Below are 19,004 nucleotides of genomic sequence, written 5' to 3' on the forward strand. Positions count from 1 at the left end.
CATAAAAGCAATGAAGTCATCACCGATCATACTGAATGCAGAACTCAAACATGTTGAGCAATAAGTTTGTTTAACAAGAATGATTTACATGAAAATTTCACTTTGAAAATTTTATGATTCCTGTGAATCAAAAAAAAAAAAAAAATATATATATATATATTGTTGCGATGTGTAATTTATGACTTTCGCGGTTTGTTTTCTTTTTTTTGGCACGCTCTCAAAAGTTTGTCTTTACCACTGCCTATCAATGAGCAAAAAATAACAATATTTATCGGTGAGATAATGTTTTGAAAAATAACATTTTGACTAACAACAAACAACTTGTCAACATGTACATCGCACTCATACATCTATGTATTTACGTACATACATATCTACATATTTTTAACTAAATCAGAAACGAACGGATGTTTTTGCACATATGTATGTACATAGCGCACACCTAGATCAATAGAGAGATAACTTAAAAACCTAAAATTTTGAAGTTAAGCATACCTCTCGGTTTCTCGATTCAATACCTACGGAACTAATCAGCCTGAAAAGGCATTGTAAAAAATAAAAATAGCATTGGCGCATACCCTTTTTCGCCTTTTCTGATGTTTTAAATTTTTTGGGTGGATCGCTGTTTGAATGTATGTAGGTGTGCGATATAAACACTTTGGCTGATATACTTAAGCACATCAGTAAATATTTACCAAACAATTTTCTAAACTTGATGTACGTCATAAATACATACGTATGTATTCATGTGAGTATATATATATGAATTTTTTACTGGCCAGATTTATGCATAAGTACATATGTACGTACAAACGTGAACACTAAAATAGCAGCAAAACTAATCAACAAATTTTCTCTTTTTAATAAAAAAACTTTAAAGAATTGTATCACTAAAAAGTGCGAAAAGTTTTTGAGTATATCGAAAAATTAAATCTTAGGAAACTCGAATCTTAGTTAGAAAAAATTTAAACCCTTTGTATGGAAATAAATTTAAAGCACCACCAATTTAGTGACACTTAAAACTTTTACTTTGGTTGATCAAAATGAAGTCGACTGCAAAACTGCATACTCAAAAAGTTTCGTAAATTTCTAACTCAAAATTTTAAAATATTTATGGATATACCGGGTTCGATAGCTATAGGCCGATAAAAACAAAAGCAATTGTTATTTATGGAGATTTTTAAAGAATTTCGAAGAATTTTCGAACTTTATTGGAAACGTATTCGGAATTTGTAAACATAGCTTTTATTATACAATTATTCAATTTAGTTTCTTAAGTTGATTTTAATTAACAAAAACAAAAAAAGAGGTGAAAAGAACTAATACAATCTGCTGATATTTTTTGGTATTCGCAGGTGTGTTTGTTTGTAGTACTTGTGTCTAAATTTTTACCTCTGAAAACTCGAAAGCTACATCAAAAGCAAATACAAAAAACTTTTTCAAATATTTTATTCTTTAAATAATTTTCATAAAATAATGAAAAAGCCCAAAGGAATTTTACAATAAAAACTGTGTTAAACAATTTAGAAAAGAAATTCAAAACGAAAATTCGATGTTTTTTAAATCAGAGAGTTAATGAAGTAATTAGTCAGGTTTTCTACATTAGAGCGTTTATTAATCTCTCGTGCAAACTAAAAAATGTTAGTTACTTAATTGTAAAAATTTATTCAGCTTTGCTTAGCTCGGATAAGGATTTTATTTGGAATGTAACGAACGACAAAAATATTTAATTATTTAATATGCAAAATTTGACTTCTGCAGCATTTGCAGCAAAAGATATAAAAGGTTTTAGATAAATAAGCACATGTTTGGTTAGGCGCAATATTTAGGAATAATAACAAGAGCATAAGCTCTTAGTAGGAAAACAATTTGGGTTTCTTTCAAAAATGTATGTACATATGTGTATGTATATATGTATGGTGTTCGAAAGTAAAAGCGTCATCACTTTTCAAAAACTAGACGACTAACAAAGAAAGCAAAAAAGTCAACAACTTGTTTTTAACACTAAATTTCAGAGTTTTTCATAATTTCTTCGAAAAACCCCGTTCTAGGAATTTTAGTTGAAAAAAAAAACACCTAAAGTATATTGAATTTCTTTTAGAGAAATAACGACTGGGAATTGGCCAAAATAATTTTTTTTCAGTGATCCATCCATAAGCAACAAGTGATTTGGTTTTTTTTTTTTTTTTTCGATCCACAAAATGGTTGAACCTTTGGTAAAACAGAACAGTTTTCAGCCCTATAACAAGCCTACTTTTTCTAAATTTAATCACAATATATCGGCGTTAAATGGGTTTGATGGTGAATGAGGACAAAACGAAGTACCTGCTGTCATCGAGCAAAGAGTCAGCGCATATCCGCCTTGGCAACCACGCTACTGTTGGCAGCCATAATTTCGAAATAGTAAAAGACTTCGTTTATTTGGGAAACAGCATCAACACCAGCAACATCAGCTCTGAAATACAGCGAAGAATCACTCTTGCCAATAAATGCTACTTTGAACTAGGTAGGCAATTGAAAAGTATAGTTCTCTCTTGGCAAACGAAAATCATACTCTACAAGTCACTTATCGTACCCGTCCTGCTATACGGGGCAGAAGTGTGGACCATGACAACAGCAGATAAAGCGGCTCTGGGAGTTTTCGAGAGAAAAGTCCTTCGAAAGATGGCGAAGTACCGAAGAAGATTTAACGACGAGCTTTATGCACACATCAACATAGTCCAGCAAATTAAAACGCAGCGGCTGTGCTGGCTAGGCCATGTTATGCGTATGAAAGATGGCGCTCCGGCCAAGAAAGTGTTTCTATCGGAACCCGCCTATTGAAGCAGAGGTAGAGGGCGGCCCCCACTTCGTTGGAAGGACCAGGTGGAAAACGATTTAAACTCCTTGGTGTGACCAATTGGCGCCGGTTGGCATAGAGAAGGAGCCACTGGCGCGCCTTTTTGGACGGCCATAACCGTTTAAACGGTTAAGCGCCAATTAAGTAAGTATATCGGCGTGTCATACAAACACTAACACTTTAAAATTTTTTTGCATAGGACATTTTTTCTAAAAAAAATGTTAAATGTTAATTTTCGTATCGTACGTCGATATACATTTTTTGTTTGCATTCAAACTCACCTAGAACGGCATCCATCATCCATAATATTCACTTGACCCTCATCGATGGTGGGTAGATCGGTAGAAAAACGATTAGTTGGACGTAAAACTTTCATAGTACGACTCGATAATTTCCAAACTAAACGTTGCTTATACGGTTGCTTATTTTGACCATTGTAATGAGATAAAATGTCAGCAACAATGGTAAAGCCACAACTGAATACACGATCGGGAATCTAACGAAACAAAGAAACGTATTTAGTAACAATTCCATTGTCCTCCAATCTCACTAAATAACTTACCCGCAAATATTGTTGCAAAAAGAGTATATACTCGAACACGGGTTTCAATTCAGGTCGTTCACGTTTGTATGATGCCTTAATATGGAAATCCATATGTAGGCAAATCAATATTAATGCCAAAGTGGATGGTGTTACAACAGTTGTTTTTACATCACATAGCAAATTTTCCAAACGATTTTCTAAATCTTCCAATTTGATCATACGCAAAAAGAATTCATAGAATTCGTCGCACACCTCCTTGGCTAAATTGCGGAAGAGAGCATAGAAGACGCGCAAAATGTTAACGGCTGTGACTGGTTTGGTACCCATTTGGACACCCAATTTATTGGCAATAACACCAGCCATACGCTCCAAATCACCGGCTGTGCAACCGCACTGAAGGAAGAAAAATAAAAGTTTAGCTTAGTAAAGTAAGTTAATTTGGGCTACAGTTTAATGTACGAATAGTTTTCATATATTATACAAAGTTGATATAACAAAATTTTCGAAAACGAATAAATATCGAAGAAATCTAATCAAATATAAAGAATTTATGTTTTCAATTCAATTCTATATTACTACACAAACTACTTATTCTTTCTATAATTCATATGAAACTCTCTTCGTGCTACTTAATTCGCTTTGACTTACCTGTGAAATAGTTACTAACTCCTCCGCAGGTATTGGTTTTAATCCCAACTGCTTGATAGCCAAATGAAATGAAGCAACACTCATGCAGGCCATATGCTTCGGCTTCACAGCCATATGATCCAGAAAGCGATCGACAAAGCTCATTGCTGAAAATAATACATCGGAGGGCAGCTCATACCACATTTTAAGGCAACGTAAAACATACGCGGAGCCATCACGTCCACCGGCTGTCACTTCACGCTGCAAGGAGTAAAAGGAAAAAAGGAAAAAAATTAGAAAATTGTGGGATAAGTTTTCCTAATCGATATACCCATAAGTTTCTTTGGCTAGATCGATAATGCTTAGTAAGTATTTAGGTCATATAGATCGAGTTCTAAGCTGTTTTAGAAAAGTGAATAGAGTCAACCATCCTCCTTCTACAGGGAGGATCATTTGGGGTATTCTGGGAACATTTCGGCGTAATTTCTAGATTATTGGGATTATCGGAACTATGTAGGAATAATTTCGGGAGAGTCTCTATATAATTTCGGGACATTTTCGAAATTGATTTAGTAATCTTTTCTAGCTTATTTCGAAGCTATATTTGGATCATATTGGATCGTGGATCGTTTCAGGACGATATACGAATATTTTAAAGGCTAGAGATAAATTCGGGACTTTCTTTATTCTGAGACTATTTTAGGATAATTTCTGAATCATTTTGGGTTATTTCGGAAACATTTCTTATTTTAGATTTATTTCTGGATAATTTCAGGCAGTACTGTTCATTTCAAAAGTATTTCGTAATTTTTTTAGGGCCGATTTAGGATATACATATTTTGAAACTACCTCGGGGTTACCGGAACTATGTCGGAATAATTTCGGAACTGTCTCCGTACAATTTCCAAAGTGTTTTCAGAATCGTTTTAGCTTATTTAGGGATTTTTTGGGACTATCTCCGGATAATTTGAGTGCTTTTTGAGGATAACATCACGACTTTCTAACGATCAGTTAGAGACTATTTCACGATAATTTCGAAATGGCTACTTCGGAATCATTTCCGTAGTATTTGGAGGTTATTTGCAGAATTATTTCGGTATAATTGCACGACTGAGTCTGCTTCGTTTCGAATATATTTCAAAACCATGTGGATGATTCCGTAACTAATTCGTGATCATTTTTGAATTTGTTCTGGGAAAATTTCGGAGCCCTTTTATTTTTTTGTTCGGGTTTATTTCAGCAATATTTCGGTGTCCTTTTGAGATTGTTATGAGAAACATTTCAGGACAAATTCAGGAATTTTCTCAGGAATAGCGAAACTGTTTTCAAAACAGTTTCTATGCTATTTCGGGATCTTTACGGTTTCATCTTTGGTTAATTTCGGTACTGTCGCAAGATTTTCGAGATAATTTCAGGACTATTTCGGGATTGTTTTTGAATTCAGTCTCAAGCCATCTGGGTAATGTTTTCAGAATCTCCGTATAATTGTTTTCCGAATCAATACGGTATAGTTCGGGACTAACTCCGAGTCATGTTGGCTTTAGTTTTAAACCTTTTGCAGTTTTACTTTGGGTTTGATTTCGTAGTTAAAAAAAAGCATAACGGATTTGCCGTATTTTTGAAAAGTACTTTTTTTAAACATTCAAAGAGTATCGGAAAAAGGGTGGTTTAGAAATAAAGTGATTATTTCAAACGACCAACCAAATACTTATTCTACCATCGCAATAAACTTACCTTGGATTCTCTCGGCAACAGCAATACAGTATGATATTTATCCTGCAATACATTATACTCATTCAACATGCGATACAATTCGTCCGACGATAAGCAAATCAACTCATCCTCTCTCGACTTGGTTTCAGTGGTGCTGCTGGCATCGGTATTATTATTGTTGTTGTTAATGTTTTTGTTTTTATTCATCTTAGCGTTCATATTCAATGGCTGGTTCATCATGTTAGCAGGTGTTTGTTGTTGTTTTAATTGTTGTTGCTCTAGCTCATATTTTTGATAATCCAAGCCAGCAGCACCCGGTGTTCCATACCGGCCCTCGTCAGACATATTCCACTCATCCACATCTAAATCCTCATCCAAAGCATGCATTGCTGCATTAACGCTTTCATTCGCTTCAACTGCTGCTGCCGCTGACACTGTAGCCGTCAACGCTACCGCACCACCACCGCCATCAACATCACCATTCATCATGCCATGCGATGGTAATCCCGATTCGGTAGCTCAAGCTGACAACTCTTCGTAATGACATTGTTGTTGTTGTTGATGATATTGAGATGAATTATGCAAATGATATTCTGCTTCTTCTTCATCCTCTCGCAAGAGATTAACATTATTAATATTAATGTTATCCATATTATTGTTGTTGATGGAGCGGCGGTGATGATGAATATTAATGTTGGTGATATTGTTAGTGGCGGGCATCAATCCAGTTGTTGGCGAAACCGACGACGACATCGATGACCGCTGCTGCATCAACTGCTGCTGCACGTCAAAACCGTTAACAAACTTGCCGTTGCTGCACTCACTAGCCAAAATCAAATTGTTGTTATTGTTGATGGCGTTGGAGTTGATGTTAGCGTTGTGATTTCCGACAAATTGGCAATACAACTGTTGTTGTTGCAATTGTTGTTGTTGGTATTGGTGGTATTGCTCTTCTTGTTGTAGAGTATTTGACGACTAATTGGCGGCAGCAGAGTAGCGTACAGGGACAGACATTGTGAGGGCTGGCCTAGTAGCTAAAGTTTTTATGATAGAGATCGAAATTTTAAGTTAGAAACAAATTTCTTTTCCTTTTTTACGCTTTACTTTCTACTTTATGTAAAATTACAAGACTCAATAGTTTTTTTTACGTATCCTTCGTTTTTTATTTTAACAGTTTTTTGGTAATAGGCCAATGAAAAAATTTGTTTGATTTTATTTTCAGCCAAATTAGGAGAATTTGTTATGATTTCTTTTTTTAATTTTTAAGCTTACGCTACCTTTTCTACGGCAGGTTTATTCAAAGGTATCAGCGAGAATCACCACAAAAGCGATTTCCCGTTTTTTATGAGTGGGTTTTCTCAATATGTAGCTTAAAAATGTACACTCCCAATTTTCTACAACAAAACAAGTTGTAAAAAACTAAAAAAATCTAAATTCTCCAGAATAAAATTAGGAAACTGAATTGTATAACAAAACCACGTTTAATCTGTCGCTCTTTTCTCTCTCTATACTATGCTTCCCCGGATTTCGAGCCTCAGTAGGAATGTGATGATTGTTAAGTTGTACAGTGATTATACACAATTCAGTTATTCTTATACACCGAAAATAAAATTTGAATTTTGCTTGCTGCTTGTGTCGTACACTGCTATGATAGTGATAACTCTGAGAGCAGTACACCACTCTAACGTTCAAAGGACCTTCGTACAATTCCTTTTCCCCGAGATAAGAGGAAAATAGTCAATTTGCAAGCAACAAACAAATCAAAACCCTCAAATGGTTTTTAATAAAAAATATGTATGTCCCTTTAAAATGGTAAAGCAAGACAAAAGCACAGTAATGGTTTTATTATGTAAGCTTCAGAGCTATTCACGATAATAAACACTTGTGCTTTGCAATATTTTTGTTTCTATTTAGTTTTCTTTTGCGTTTCAAACACAATGTGCTCGAATATTTATACAAATTCTATATGAAATTATAGATCAATTTGATAATTCCTCTCTCTCTTGTTTATGATTTTTACGCGTTTTCGTTTTTATGATCGATTTATGTATCCTTTAATTGTTTAAAAAACTTACAATCTGTAAAGGTGAAATGATATTAGGAAAATAATGTGATTAATATGCGAAAAATATTACAATACAGAGAATTATTTTAAAAAGCTGGAAACAAGTTTTATTTTATTTACATAAAAGTGATCTAAATAACATACAATTTAAGACAAAATTAGTTTCTTGTTTTAAATTTTTTTTATTATTTTAGTGATAGTTCTATTTATGTTCAAAAGTATTTTCATTTCAAGACTTTTATATATATGGAAATTAAAAAAAATTTTTTATTATATCGTTAGCTTAATGTGAAAATGTGCTAAGTCAACTTTTACGAATTTTACAAGAGACGAAAAAAAATGATTAACTTTTGAAATAACCTTCTTTTTTCAAAACTGTGAATGAGGATACCTTAATTACAATGCTGAGTGTAGAAGCTTTGAAAAAGATAAATAAAAATCATGTATGCCAACCTAGCAGCTATTTTATGACTTAGCACAATTTCCGCACTCATAACAAATTATTTCTCCTGACTTAGCACTTTTTACTCAATATGTTTTCCCATCACTCTTCACCTTTAATGATTGAAATAAAACACTAAAACTATATATTTCACAAAAACTACTATTTATTTCTCAAACTGTTTCTAATGGTTCTTATCTACAAACTAAATACTAAATTTCTTAATCGTTGTCAAGAGAATAAAGACTTGAGTGTAATTTTTAACTCCAAACTTTCTTTTTCTAGCACCATTGACTTCGTTGTTTCAAAATTTGTTGGAATGGTTGGGTTCAGTAGACGTAACACCAGCGACTTTAAGGACCCTATGACGTTGAAGGCACTTTATATATCTATGGCAAGAAGTCGTCTTGAATATTGCTCAATAATATGGAATCCTTTCTATGAATCTAACTCCTATAAAATTGAGAGAGTTCAAATTTTTTTTACAAAAATTGCTTTACGTATGCTTGACTGGCCAGACGGCCTCCCATCATATACCAGCAGGTGCAAATTGCTTGGTCTTCAGGCTTTGCATGACAGAAAAACTTGAATCTCACTCATGCTTGCCTATAATGTAATAAACTTTAGCACGAATTGTTCTTATTTATCTCATTTGTTCATTCCATATATTCCAATGCGTGATCTTCGGCATAATAGATTATTTACTTAACTACTATTTAATTAACTAATAAAACCAATTATGCTATGAATGAACTTATAACTAGGACTATACATCTAGCAAATCGATTCAGTAGTGTTCTTAATTTTAATAACAGTTTATATAAGTTTAAGCTTGAATTGTTTTCTATTTTTAACTAGTCTGTAAGAAAGCATGTAGTTATCGACATGTAAGAATTGAAGTAGATTATGGTCAACGCAAAGCATTTATCAAACACCAAAGGTATGTCTCAATTGGGTGAATCCAATTTCATGGGGTTGTGTAGGCAACCCTCTCAAGGGGTTCCCAACTCAATATATAGCTTCTCCAACCCAATTGCCAACCTCACCTACCTGTGGGGAATTCTGTTTCATTGACAGCCGAGGCTCTGGCGACCCCAAGTTCGTCATGGAACTAGGGGGTGGGGAGGACGGGATGGCCTAGAAGGTTTAATGTGGTCATATAAATCGTTCCAGAGATGGTGGGACTAGTACCTTAATAGTGCTTTGTTACCGGAACGTACCAGATCTATATGCGGCAAAGGACCATCAACATCGGCCCAAAGCCTTCGGGGAGTGTTTTTATCGTTAATACAACAACAACAACAACAACAAAGCATGTACTTTACACCGAATGAATTAAATAAGTAAATAAAATGCGCGCACAAAGAAATAACTAGTAATTCAGATTGATATTATTGACTGGTTGACTTAGCACATTTTTTTGAATATTTGACGACTTAGCACATTTACACATCATTGCAAGCAGCACGTAAAAATTAAAAATTAAAATATTTGTTTTCTTGTGACCGATGTATTTTGAATTCAGTTTTAAAACTGCATTAAAATATAAAATAAAAAAAGTGACTTAGCACATTTTCACATTAAGCTAACGATATGTATTTCTCTATAAACAGTTCCGTTAGCCAAGGTCTCCTTTTTAATTTGATTTTTTTTAACTTTCTTGAGCTTTTTAATTTTGAAATTTTTATATTTATATTTTTTTAATTCTGGAAATTTTACGTTTTTTACAATATCTTATAAATTTTTTTTTCTATATAATGCATTTTAACTTTGTTTATAATGCATTTTAACTTTTTTTATCATAGTTGTTGCTGCTCCTACTCAACATAATGAAATTTTTATATTTTTCTATAATTTAAAATTTTTTATTTTTAAATTTATTATTTTTTCTTTTTTTTTTTTTTATTAACATTTTTAGTAAATTTTTTATTTTCAATTAACGAGTTTCTTTTAATATTAAATTTTTTTTTTTAATTTCTACTACAGTCTGTCTTTTAAGCGTTCCTAATTATTATTTTGAAATAAACATTGTTAAAGAGACTTCTTTGTATTTTAATATTTTTTTATTATTTTTTTTCGTTTCTTTACTTGCTTTTTAGTTTTGTCTTTTGTTTATTTACTAATTCATTGATTTTTAGTTTTCGTAATTTGTTTTTTTTTTACTTTTTAATTAAAAATTAAATTTTTTGTATCAATTTGTTTAAAATTATGTTTTAATTAAATTGCTTTTATTTTCTTATAAATTTTAAATTTTTTTGTGTTTTATCACTTTTTTAATCTCTTTATCTAGTTATTTTTTTTTAGTTTTAAAGTACTAAAATTAAGTATATAAATTCTTTTGCTTCTAAGAAAGTAATTTTTTTATAAAATTTCTTCGTTTTGCAAAGTTTTTTTATACTTTTTTATTAGTTAATATTTGTTTTATTTTTATTGTTTTATTTTATTTTACTTATATAATTTTACATTTTTTTGTCTATCTTTATAGTTTTACATCTATTTAACTTTTATTTTATTTTATATTTTTTTTATTATATTTTATCAATTTTTTATTTTTTTATGTTGCAGATTTTTTTATATTATGATATTTTCAATTCATTTCGGATCAAAATTTTTTTTTTATGGTTAGTTTATTATTTATCGGTAATCGTTCCAATATACATTAATTGTGTCCCCTTATGTTTTTATATTTATGTAAATATTTTTTCATTTTTTTTTTTTGTAAGTATTTTTCCTTTTTAACTTTTTCGTTTCTTTTGTTTATTATTTTTTATTTTCTAAGATTATATTTTACTTTTTTCTAGTTTTTCGTATAGTTAATAAGAGCTTATTTTGGTTGGTAAATCACAATCACAACATAAGTCTTCCTTTTTTCTCTCACGCGTTTCGAGCCGTTGTGTCTGCGTCAGGGAGGCTATATAATAATTACAACAAGGAACTATAATTGGAATTTTTTTATATTTTATATTCTTAATATGAAAAAAATTAATTTTTTTTAACGTTTTTTTTATTTTCATAGTTTTTATTTTTTTTTCTATTTTTAAGTTTTTCAAAAAAAATTTTTTGTATATTTTGTTCCTATTATTTTATATCCAATTAATTCATTTCTTATTGTTTTTGGTTTTAGTTTTTTAATTTCATATTTTTTACTTTTTTAATAAATATTTTATTTGTTTTTAATTTGATACTTACATTTACATCATTTAAATGAGTACAAAACTTGAAAATGTTTTTTGTAACTCATATTAATTTATGTGGACAAAATATGAATATGAATATAATTTTTTTATCGCCCTGTACGTCTGCTCCTATCATCATCTCACGTTCCTCACCATCATTACCCTCCTGGATTCTCTGCTTCTCCTTCTCCCTATCCGTCATCTCTACTATCCCTTACATTCTCTCTTTCTCTACATAACATCTTAACATCAATGTAAAAGGAAATGTATACGATTTTTTCGAAAAGATCAGTATCTGGTAAGTTTTCAGAAAGAAGTATTTTATAAACAATTGTTTTTGTTTTTATCGGCCTATTGATAAATCATTCAAGGTTCAAATCGAGCTCAAGGCCAGAACAATAATTTTTTTCTAATGATAATTATTGTTATTTTTTAATTTTTCTAAATTTGAAAAATTGTATTTTGTTTTTGGAATAGTAAGTAGAAAATTTTTCAGACAACCTGCCATAGCTGCGCAGATAGATCCATTTCGAAGGGTGCTTAAGTACGCTTTACGCATGCTGCGCTAACCATTTAGCTATACAGCAGTGGTTTGTTTGACTGGCAAATTTGCTACTTCTATTCCTTTTTATACCTTTCATGAAAATGAAATGGTATATTAATTTCGTCACGAAACCGAAAATTGTAAGTCCTTAAAGGAAAATAGATAGACCCACCATTAAGTATACCGAAATAATCAGGTTGAAGAGCTGAGTTGATTTAGCCATGTCCGTCTGTCCGTCTGTCCGTCTGTCTGTTTGTATGCAAACTAGTCCCTCAATTTTTGAGATATCTTGATAAAATTTGGTGAGCAGGTGTATTTGGGTGTCCGATTAGACATTTGTCGGAACCGACCGGATCGGACCACTATAGCATATATCCTCCATACAACCGATTTTTCAGAAAAAGAGGATTTTTGTAATATCTTACCCAATTTAACAGATTGAAGCTTCAAACTTCACCATATACTTTCGTATATTGCACATATTGTTGCCTGAAAAAATTTATGAGATCGGTCGTATATATAGTATATATCCCCCACAACCGATTGTTCAGATAAGGAACTTTTCGTAATTACTGCCCTATTTTAAGAGCTAGAGGCTTCAAATTTCAGCGAATGCTTACGTATATAGCATATATTATTGTCTGAAAAAATCATAAAGATCGGTGGTATATATAGTATATATATGGTGGTATATATAGTATATATATATAGTATATATATATATTTTTTCGCAAATTTTAGCCCCATTTTAACAGCTAGAAGCTTCAAATTTCACCGAATATTTACTTATATAGCATATATTGTTGTCTGAAAAAATCATAGAGATCGGTTGTATATATAGTATATATCTCATACAACCGATTGTTCAGATAAGAAACTTTTCGCAATTTCTACCCCATTTTAACAGCTATAAGCTTCAAATTTCACCGATTGGTTACGTATATAGCATATATTGTTGTCTGAAAAAATCAGAGAGATCGGTTGTATATATAGTATATATCTCATACAACCGATTGTTCAGATAAGAAACTTTGCGCAATTTCTGCCCCGTTTTAACAGTTAGAAGCTTCAAATTTCACAAAATGCTTTCGTATATAGCATATATTGTTGTCTGAAAAAATCATAGAGATCGGTGGTATATATATTATATACTTCATATAAACTGTCATATTGACCCCTTTTTTACGGCTAGAAGCTTCAAGATTCATCAAATTTCATCAAATAGTTACGTTTACGTCATATATTTTTGAAATACGTGATTCGTAGCCATAGTTTTTACATGCAGACCACAAAAAACGTGAAGCTTTGCATCCTCACACAGATTACCTACCTATTTTTATACCTTTCATGAAAATGAAATGGTATATTAATTTCGTCACGAAACCGAAAATTGTAAGTCCTTAAAGGAAAATAGATAGACCCACCATTAAGTATACCGAAATAATCAGGTTGAAGAGCTGAGTTGATTTAGCCATGTCCGTCTGTCCGTCTGTCTGTTTGTATGCAAACTAGTCCCTCAATTTTTGAGATATCTTGATAAAATTTGGTGAGCAGGTGTATTTGGGTGTCCGATTAGACATTTGTCGGAACCGACCGGATCGGACCACTATAGCATATATCCTCCATACAACCGATTTTTCAGAAAAAGAGGATTTTTGTAATATCTTACCCAATTTAACAGATTGAAGCTTCAAACTTCACCATATACTTTCGTATATTGCACATATTGTTGCCTGAAAAAATTTATGAGATCGGTCGTATATATAGTATATATCCCCCACAACCGATTGTTCAGATAAGGAACTTTTCGTAATTACTGCCCTATTTTAAGAGCTAGAGGCTTCAAATTTCAGCGAATGCTTACGTATATAGCATATATTATTGTCTGAAAAAATCATAAAGATCGGTGGTATATATAGTATATATATGGTGGTATATATAGTATATATATATAGTATATATATATATATTTTCGCAAATTTTAGCCCCATTTTAACAGCTATAAGCTTCAAATTTCACCGAATATTTACTTATATAGCATATATTGTTGTCTGAAAAAATCATAGAGATCGGTTGTATATATAGTATATATCTCATACAACCGATTGTTCAGATAAGAAACTTTTCGCAATTTCTACCCCATTTTAACAGCTATAAGCTTCAAATTTCACCGATTGGTTACGTATATAGCATATATTGTTGTCTGAAAAAATCAGAGAGATCGGTTGTATATATAGTATATATCTCATACAACCGATTGTTCAGATAAGAAACTTTTCGCAATTTCTACCCCATTTTAACAGCTATAAGCTTCAAATTTCACCAACTGCTTACGTGTATAGCATATATTGATGTCTGAAAAAATCATTGAGATCGGTGGTATACATAGTATATATCTCATACAACCGATTGTTCAGATAAGAAACTTTGCGCAATTTCTGCCCCGTTTTAACAGTTAGAAGCTTCAAATTTCACAAAATGCTTTCGTATATAGCATATATTGTTGTCTGAAAAAATCATAGAGATCGGTGGTATATATATTATATACTTCATATAAACTGTCATATTGACCCCTTTTTTACGGCTAGAAGCTTCAAGATTCATCAAATTTCATCAAATAATTACGTTTACGTCATATATTTTTGAAATACGTGATTCGTAGCCATAGTTTTTACATGCAGACCACAAAAAACGTGAAGCTTTGCATCCTCACACAGATTACCTACCTATTTTTTATTTTATATTTATCTTAAAAATCGTTTAGATATGTTCAAATTTCACCAAATGTTAACTGTATAGCATATATTGTTGTCTGAGAAAATCATAGATACCGGTGGTATATATAGTATATATCCCATACAACCGATTGTTCAGATAAGAAACTTTGCGCAATTTCTTCCCCATTTTAACAGTTATAAGCTTCAAATTTCGCCGATTGCTTACGTATATAGTATGTATTGTTGTGTCAAAAAATCATAGAGATCGGTGATATATATAATATATATATGATGGTATATATAGTATATATATATAGTATATATATATAGTATATAAATTTTTTTACGATTTCGGCCCCATTTTAACAGCTAGAAGCTTCAAATTTCACCAACTGCTTACGTGTATAGCATATATTGATGTCTGAAAAAATCATTGAGATCGGTGGTACACATACAACCGATTGTTCAGATAAGAAACTTTGCGCAATTTCTGCCCCGTTTTAACAGTTAGAAGCTTCAAATTTCACAAAATACTTATATTGTTGTCTGAAAAAATCATAGAGATCGGTCGAATATATATTATATACTTCATATAAACTGTCATTTTGACCCCTTTTTTACGGCTAGAATCTTCAAAATTCATCAAATTTCATCAAATAGTTACGTTTTAGTCATATATTTTTGAAATACGTGATTCGTAGTCATAGTTTTTACACGCAGACCACAAAAAACCTGAAACTTTGCATCCTCACACGAAGTACCTACCTGTTTTTTATTTTATATTTATCTTAAAAATCGTTAAAGTATGTAGATCTGTTCACTATATATTTCTTATCTTATACATCCGATTATTCGGAGATTACGAACAGGATAAGATTATTGTTCAGCCCCATTCATGAAAGGTATGAAGTCTTCGGCACAGCCGAAGACAGTCCCGTTCTTACTAGTTACCAACTATATTTATTCAGTGTTGCGCCATCTGGTGAAAATCACTGATAATGCTGGATTTTTGTTTATTGCCAATTACTTTGTTTGACATTGTTCTGACCTTGAGCTCGATTTGAACCTTGAATGAAGTATTTTATATTTATTTCAATACTTTTTCTTTTCTTTAGTATTAATAATTAAGATCTTGATGTAGATCTGAAAAGCTAGTTATTGCTTCTTTTCATGTGTCATAATGGCATTTTCTAACAAAAAAAAACACATTTACAATGTTAGATAATTCATTTACTTATTGACCATGAAAATGTTATTAACCACAAAAGTTGTTTACAAATGATTATTTGATTATGAATATTTTGTTTTTGTTTTTATTTGCACGAGAAGCTTTTTACAGCTGAAATAGTGTGGGCACATAGGCTGGTAGTGACTGAATTTGAAGAAATTTTGTTTCTTTGTGATTGTCCGAATAGGTAATATTTAGACAAATATGTACATATGTTTTTCAATCAAAATATTGTTTAGTAACAAAATCGGATGTGTTCAAAAGTATATTTCATACATTTCGATTTTTTTTTTATAAATATAATTTGAACCGAAAAATCCAACTCAATATACTCAATTTTATTCATACAACAAAAACGTACATCTGCACCACCAAAAAGCACCATCTGTAAAGTAATCAGTTGGGGTCACCAAAAGTTCAAAAGTGTGGAAATCACTCGCCCAGGAAATCTCTGTCGATAATAAGCATGTAAATCAATTTTGTAGTAGCGCGTATTCCAGAGACCAAAGCTCACTGGAAAAGTATTTGAATTAAATACAAAACAAAAATATGAAAAGAAGTTCATTTGAAATTTGGAAATCCAGAAAGACATACATAAATAATCCAGAAATTTACGATTGCAATATTTATATTCAATATCTGATTATCCCACAAAGCAAATCATTCGAACTTACTGGGAGTACAACTTTTCTGAAGGAAACCCAACGTCCTTTCATCCTAAAAAATGTTACATTGATATATTTTGCAATCAATTTTTTTGTTGATTTTGAAACTTGATCCGAATTTGCAGGAAATAAAACTCGTCATAAAATCAATAAATTTTGAGTTGAGATAGGGTGTCTAAGAAAAATTGTTGAAGTCATTTGAAACAAATTCTAAGAAAGAGCGCTCCGCAATCAAATTCTGAAATAGGGCGTCCTTCACCCGAATTCATTTGAAACAAATTTAGAGAATGGGCGTTGTTTTATTAAGTTCTGAGTTAGATCTTTATTCAAATTCTAAGACAGGACGATTTAGAACTGACTGCACAGATAGGGTATTACTCGACTCATAAGTCGATATATATAAACGAACAATTTCTATAATCCCTTGTCGAATTGGGCTTGAAAATACACTGCTCTCGAAGTTGCGCCATCTTTCTTCAGAGTACGGAGAATGACGCTACAGGAAGCACAACTCAGAAAGTGGTTTGTCTCCACACGAATTGTTCTCTACTGGGACATTGTGTGGTAATGTGGTCCATACGTTTTCTGTGTATTGCATTTGCGATATTTCCAATTCTTCAAACTTGTCCAGTTGTGTTTAAAAATAAAAATAAATGATAAATATGACGTCTAATGCGGCAGTTACCCACCAACGTGTGCCGTAAGTACGGTCGTTTGTCGTACGAAGCACGTTTGACCGAATTCTCAAGCCCGTAGGAATTAATGTGTGCGTCTGTGTACATGTACATAACATATTTGTGTGTGTATTGTTTACAACAAAGCACTGTTGCCATTGGCCAGTTTGCATGCATGCTTATGGAAACATCAACTTTTTCCAATTTAATTTTTGGTATTGTAAAAGGCCGGAATAAATATTAAATAAGTATAAATAGATTACATATTTATAATCTGCACTTTTACATAATTATTTCGAATTATTTTCACAATTTTTCAAACTTTAATTAGGTGTTTTTGCATAAAAGTGCAAACGGTCAAAAATTAGCGCACAAAAGTTTACTAGGCAACTCTGTCTAGTGAGAGAGCGATCAGCTGACACGTTCTTACGGAAAAAAATCAAAATTGTTTTGATTTCTACGTTCCGGACTACGTACGTACGGGCGTTGAACGTCGGTGAGTTTTCGTTTACATTGTACACTCATAAGATAGGTCGTGTCAGCTGACACGTTTTTGGTACGTACGTTCGTGAGTAACTGCCGCATAAGACTTGCCATATCAAGAATCAAATTGTACACGTGCATTGAGAAAATTGCGTGATCAAGCAAGCAACATCTGGCGTAGACAGTCCATTTCATATTTACATACTTATGTACTATATGATTATATCCGAGCAAAAATCGGGAGTGTTTAATGTAAGCTTTTAAAGAGTGCGCTGTCAAGTGTCTAATAGCAAAAAGGGATATCCCAGTGTAAACTTCGAGGGTTTTTCGTGGAAAATTTAACTTCTGGACTTGGGATAGTTTGTTTTGAAGATGTAAAAGTGATGCAACGGTTTTGTCCTAGGACAACGCAAAAGTAATCACAACATATTTTTTATATGAATTATTTTTAATTATGAGAGGGTCAACCTCACGGAAACCTCTTTACATACATGTACGGAGTTCTAGTGATTTTCACAGGGTATATGTCCGAATACATACGTAAATGCAGCTCATTCAATATATCACATTGAGTGGAAGAAAATACAGCTAAACGTAAAATATAGTAAATAAAATTTAAACTGTGCAAATACTATTTAAAAGAAAACACTTTAAATATACATTGGAATGTAAATGAAGTCACTTACAGCAGCGAACAGAAAAAAAGCAGTGGAAATTTTTATAAAATTTCGTCAATTAAATTTACTTTTATAGTTATAGGTCTCTTAAAACTTGCACTGATTTTTAAAAATTGTTTTCCTAAGGGTGTTTGTTTGACTAAAATTATCAGGCCTACAAAACTACATATCCAAAACGTTCAGAGAATCCTAAATAAAAAGTTCAAAACTTTCTCGAATTTTCGATTTTTTTTTCCAAAAAGTTTTATGGATGGTTTGTATAGTTTTAGTTAGAAACTTTTTTCTGAATATAAACACTGGCACTGTCATTTTTCTGTTCACAGCTGTAGGTGCACAATTACGCATTGAATTGCTCGTTTTATAAGTCTGTGACATATTTCCTCCTCTAGTCTAAGTGTAAACATATTTATTTAAACAATAATAATTGCCCAGAGTTGACTAAGTGGACTTTGTACGATTTTTGTTTTGTAATAAAAAGTATATCGCTGCTAATATCGTGCTGTGACCGAAAAAGTACCCTAAAGGGCATTGTGAATAAGACAAGTGTGATATCTTCAGCATAGACGTCCAAATAACTGTATGGACTGTATGCGTAACCATATTTAACATC

General features: G+C 31.9%; 1 protein-coding gene and 1 pseudogene across 4 annotated transcripts in view; both read right to left on the reverse strand.

Annotated features, from left to right (window-relative positions):
- LOC137233870 (cyclin G-like) overlaps nucleotides 1-6,737 on the reverse strand; it is a 32,788-nt pseudogene extending 26,051 nt beyond the window's left edge.
- LOC137233799 (serine proteinase stubble-like) overlaps nucleotides 1-19,004 on the reverse strand; it is a 727,732-nt gene that overhangs the window by 429,555 nt on the left and 279,173 nt on the right. For 2 of the 4 annotated variants that reach the window (XM_067757241.1, XM_067757280.1), the window contains one exon: nucleotides 6,630-6,757. The exons of the other annotated variants lie outside the window; for them this stretch is intronic. In XM_067757241.1, the coding sequence (XP_067613342.1) occupies nucleotides 6,751-6,757 (7 nt within the window). In that variant the 3' untranslated portion in view covers nucleotides 6,630-6,750. Of the gene's footprint in view, nucleotides 1-6,629; nucleotides 6,758-19,004 lie in introns of those variants that run through there. 4 annotated transcript variants of the gene reach the window in all.

This window comes from Eurosta solidaginis, chromosome 1 (genome assembly GCF_040869045.1).
Source record: "Eurosta solidaginis isolate ZX-2024a chromosome 1, ASM4086904v1, whole genome shotgun sequence".
Lineage (NCBI taxonomy): Eukaryota > Metazoa > Arthropoda > Insecta > Diptera > Tephritidae > Eurosta > Eurosta solidaginis.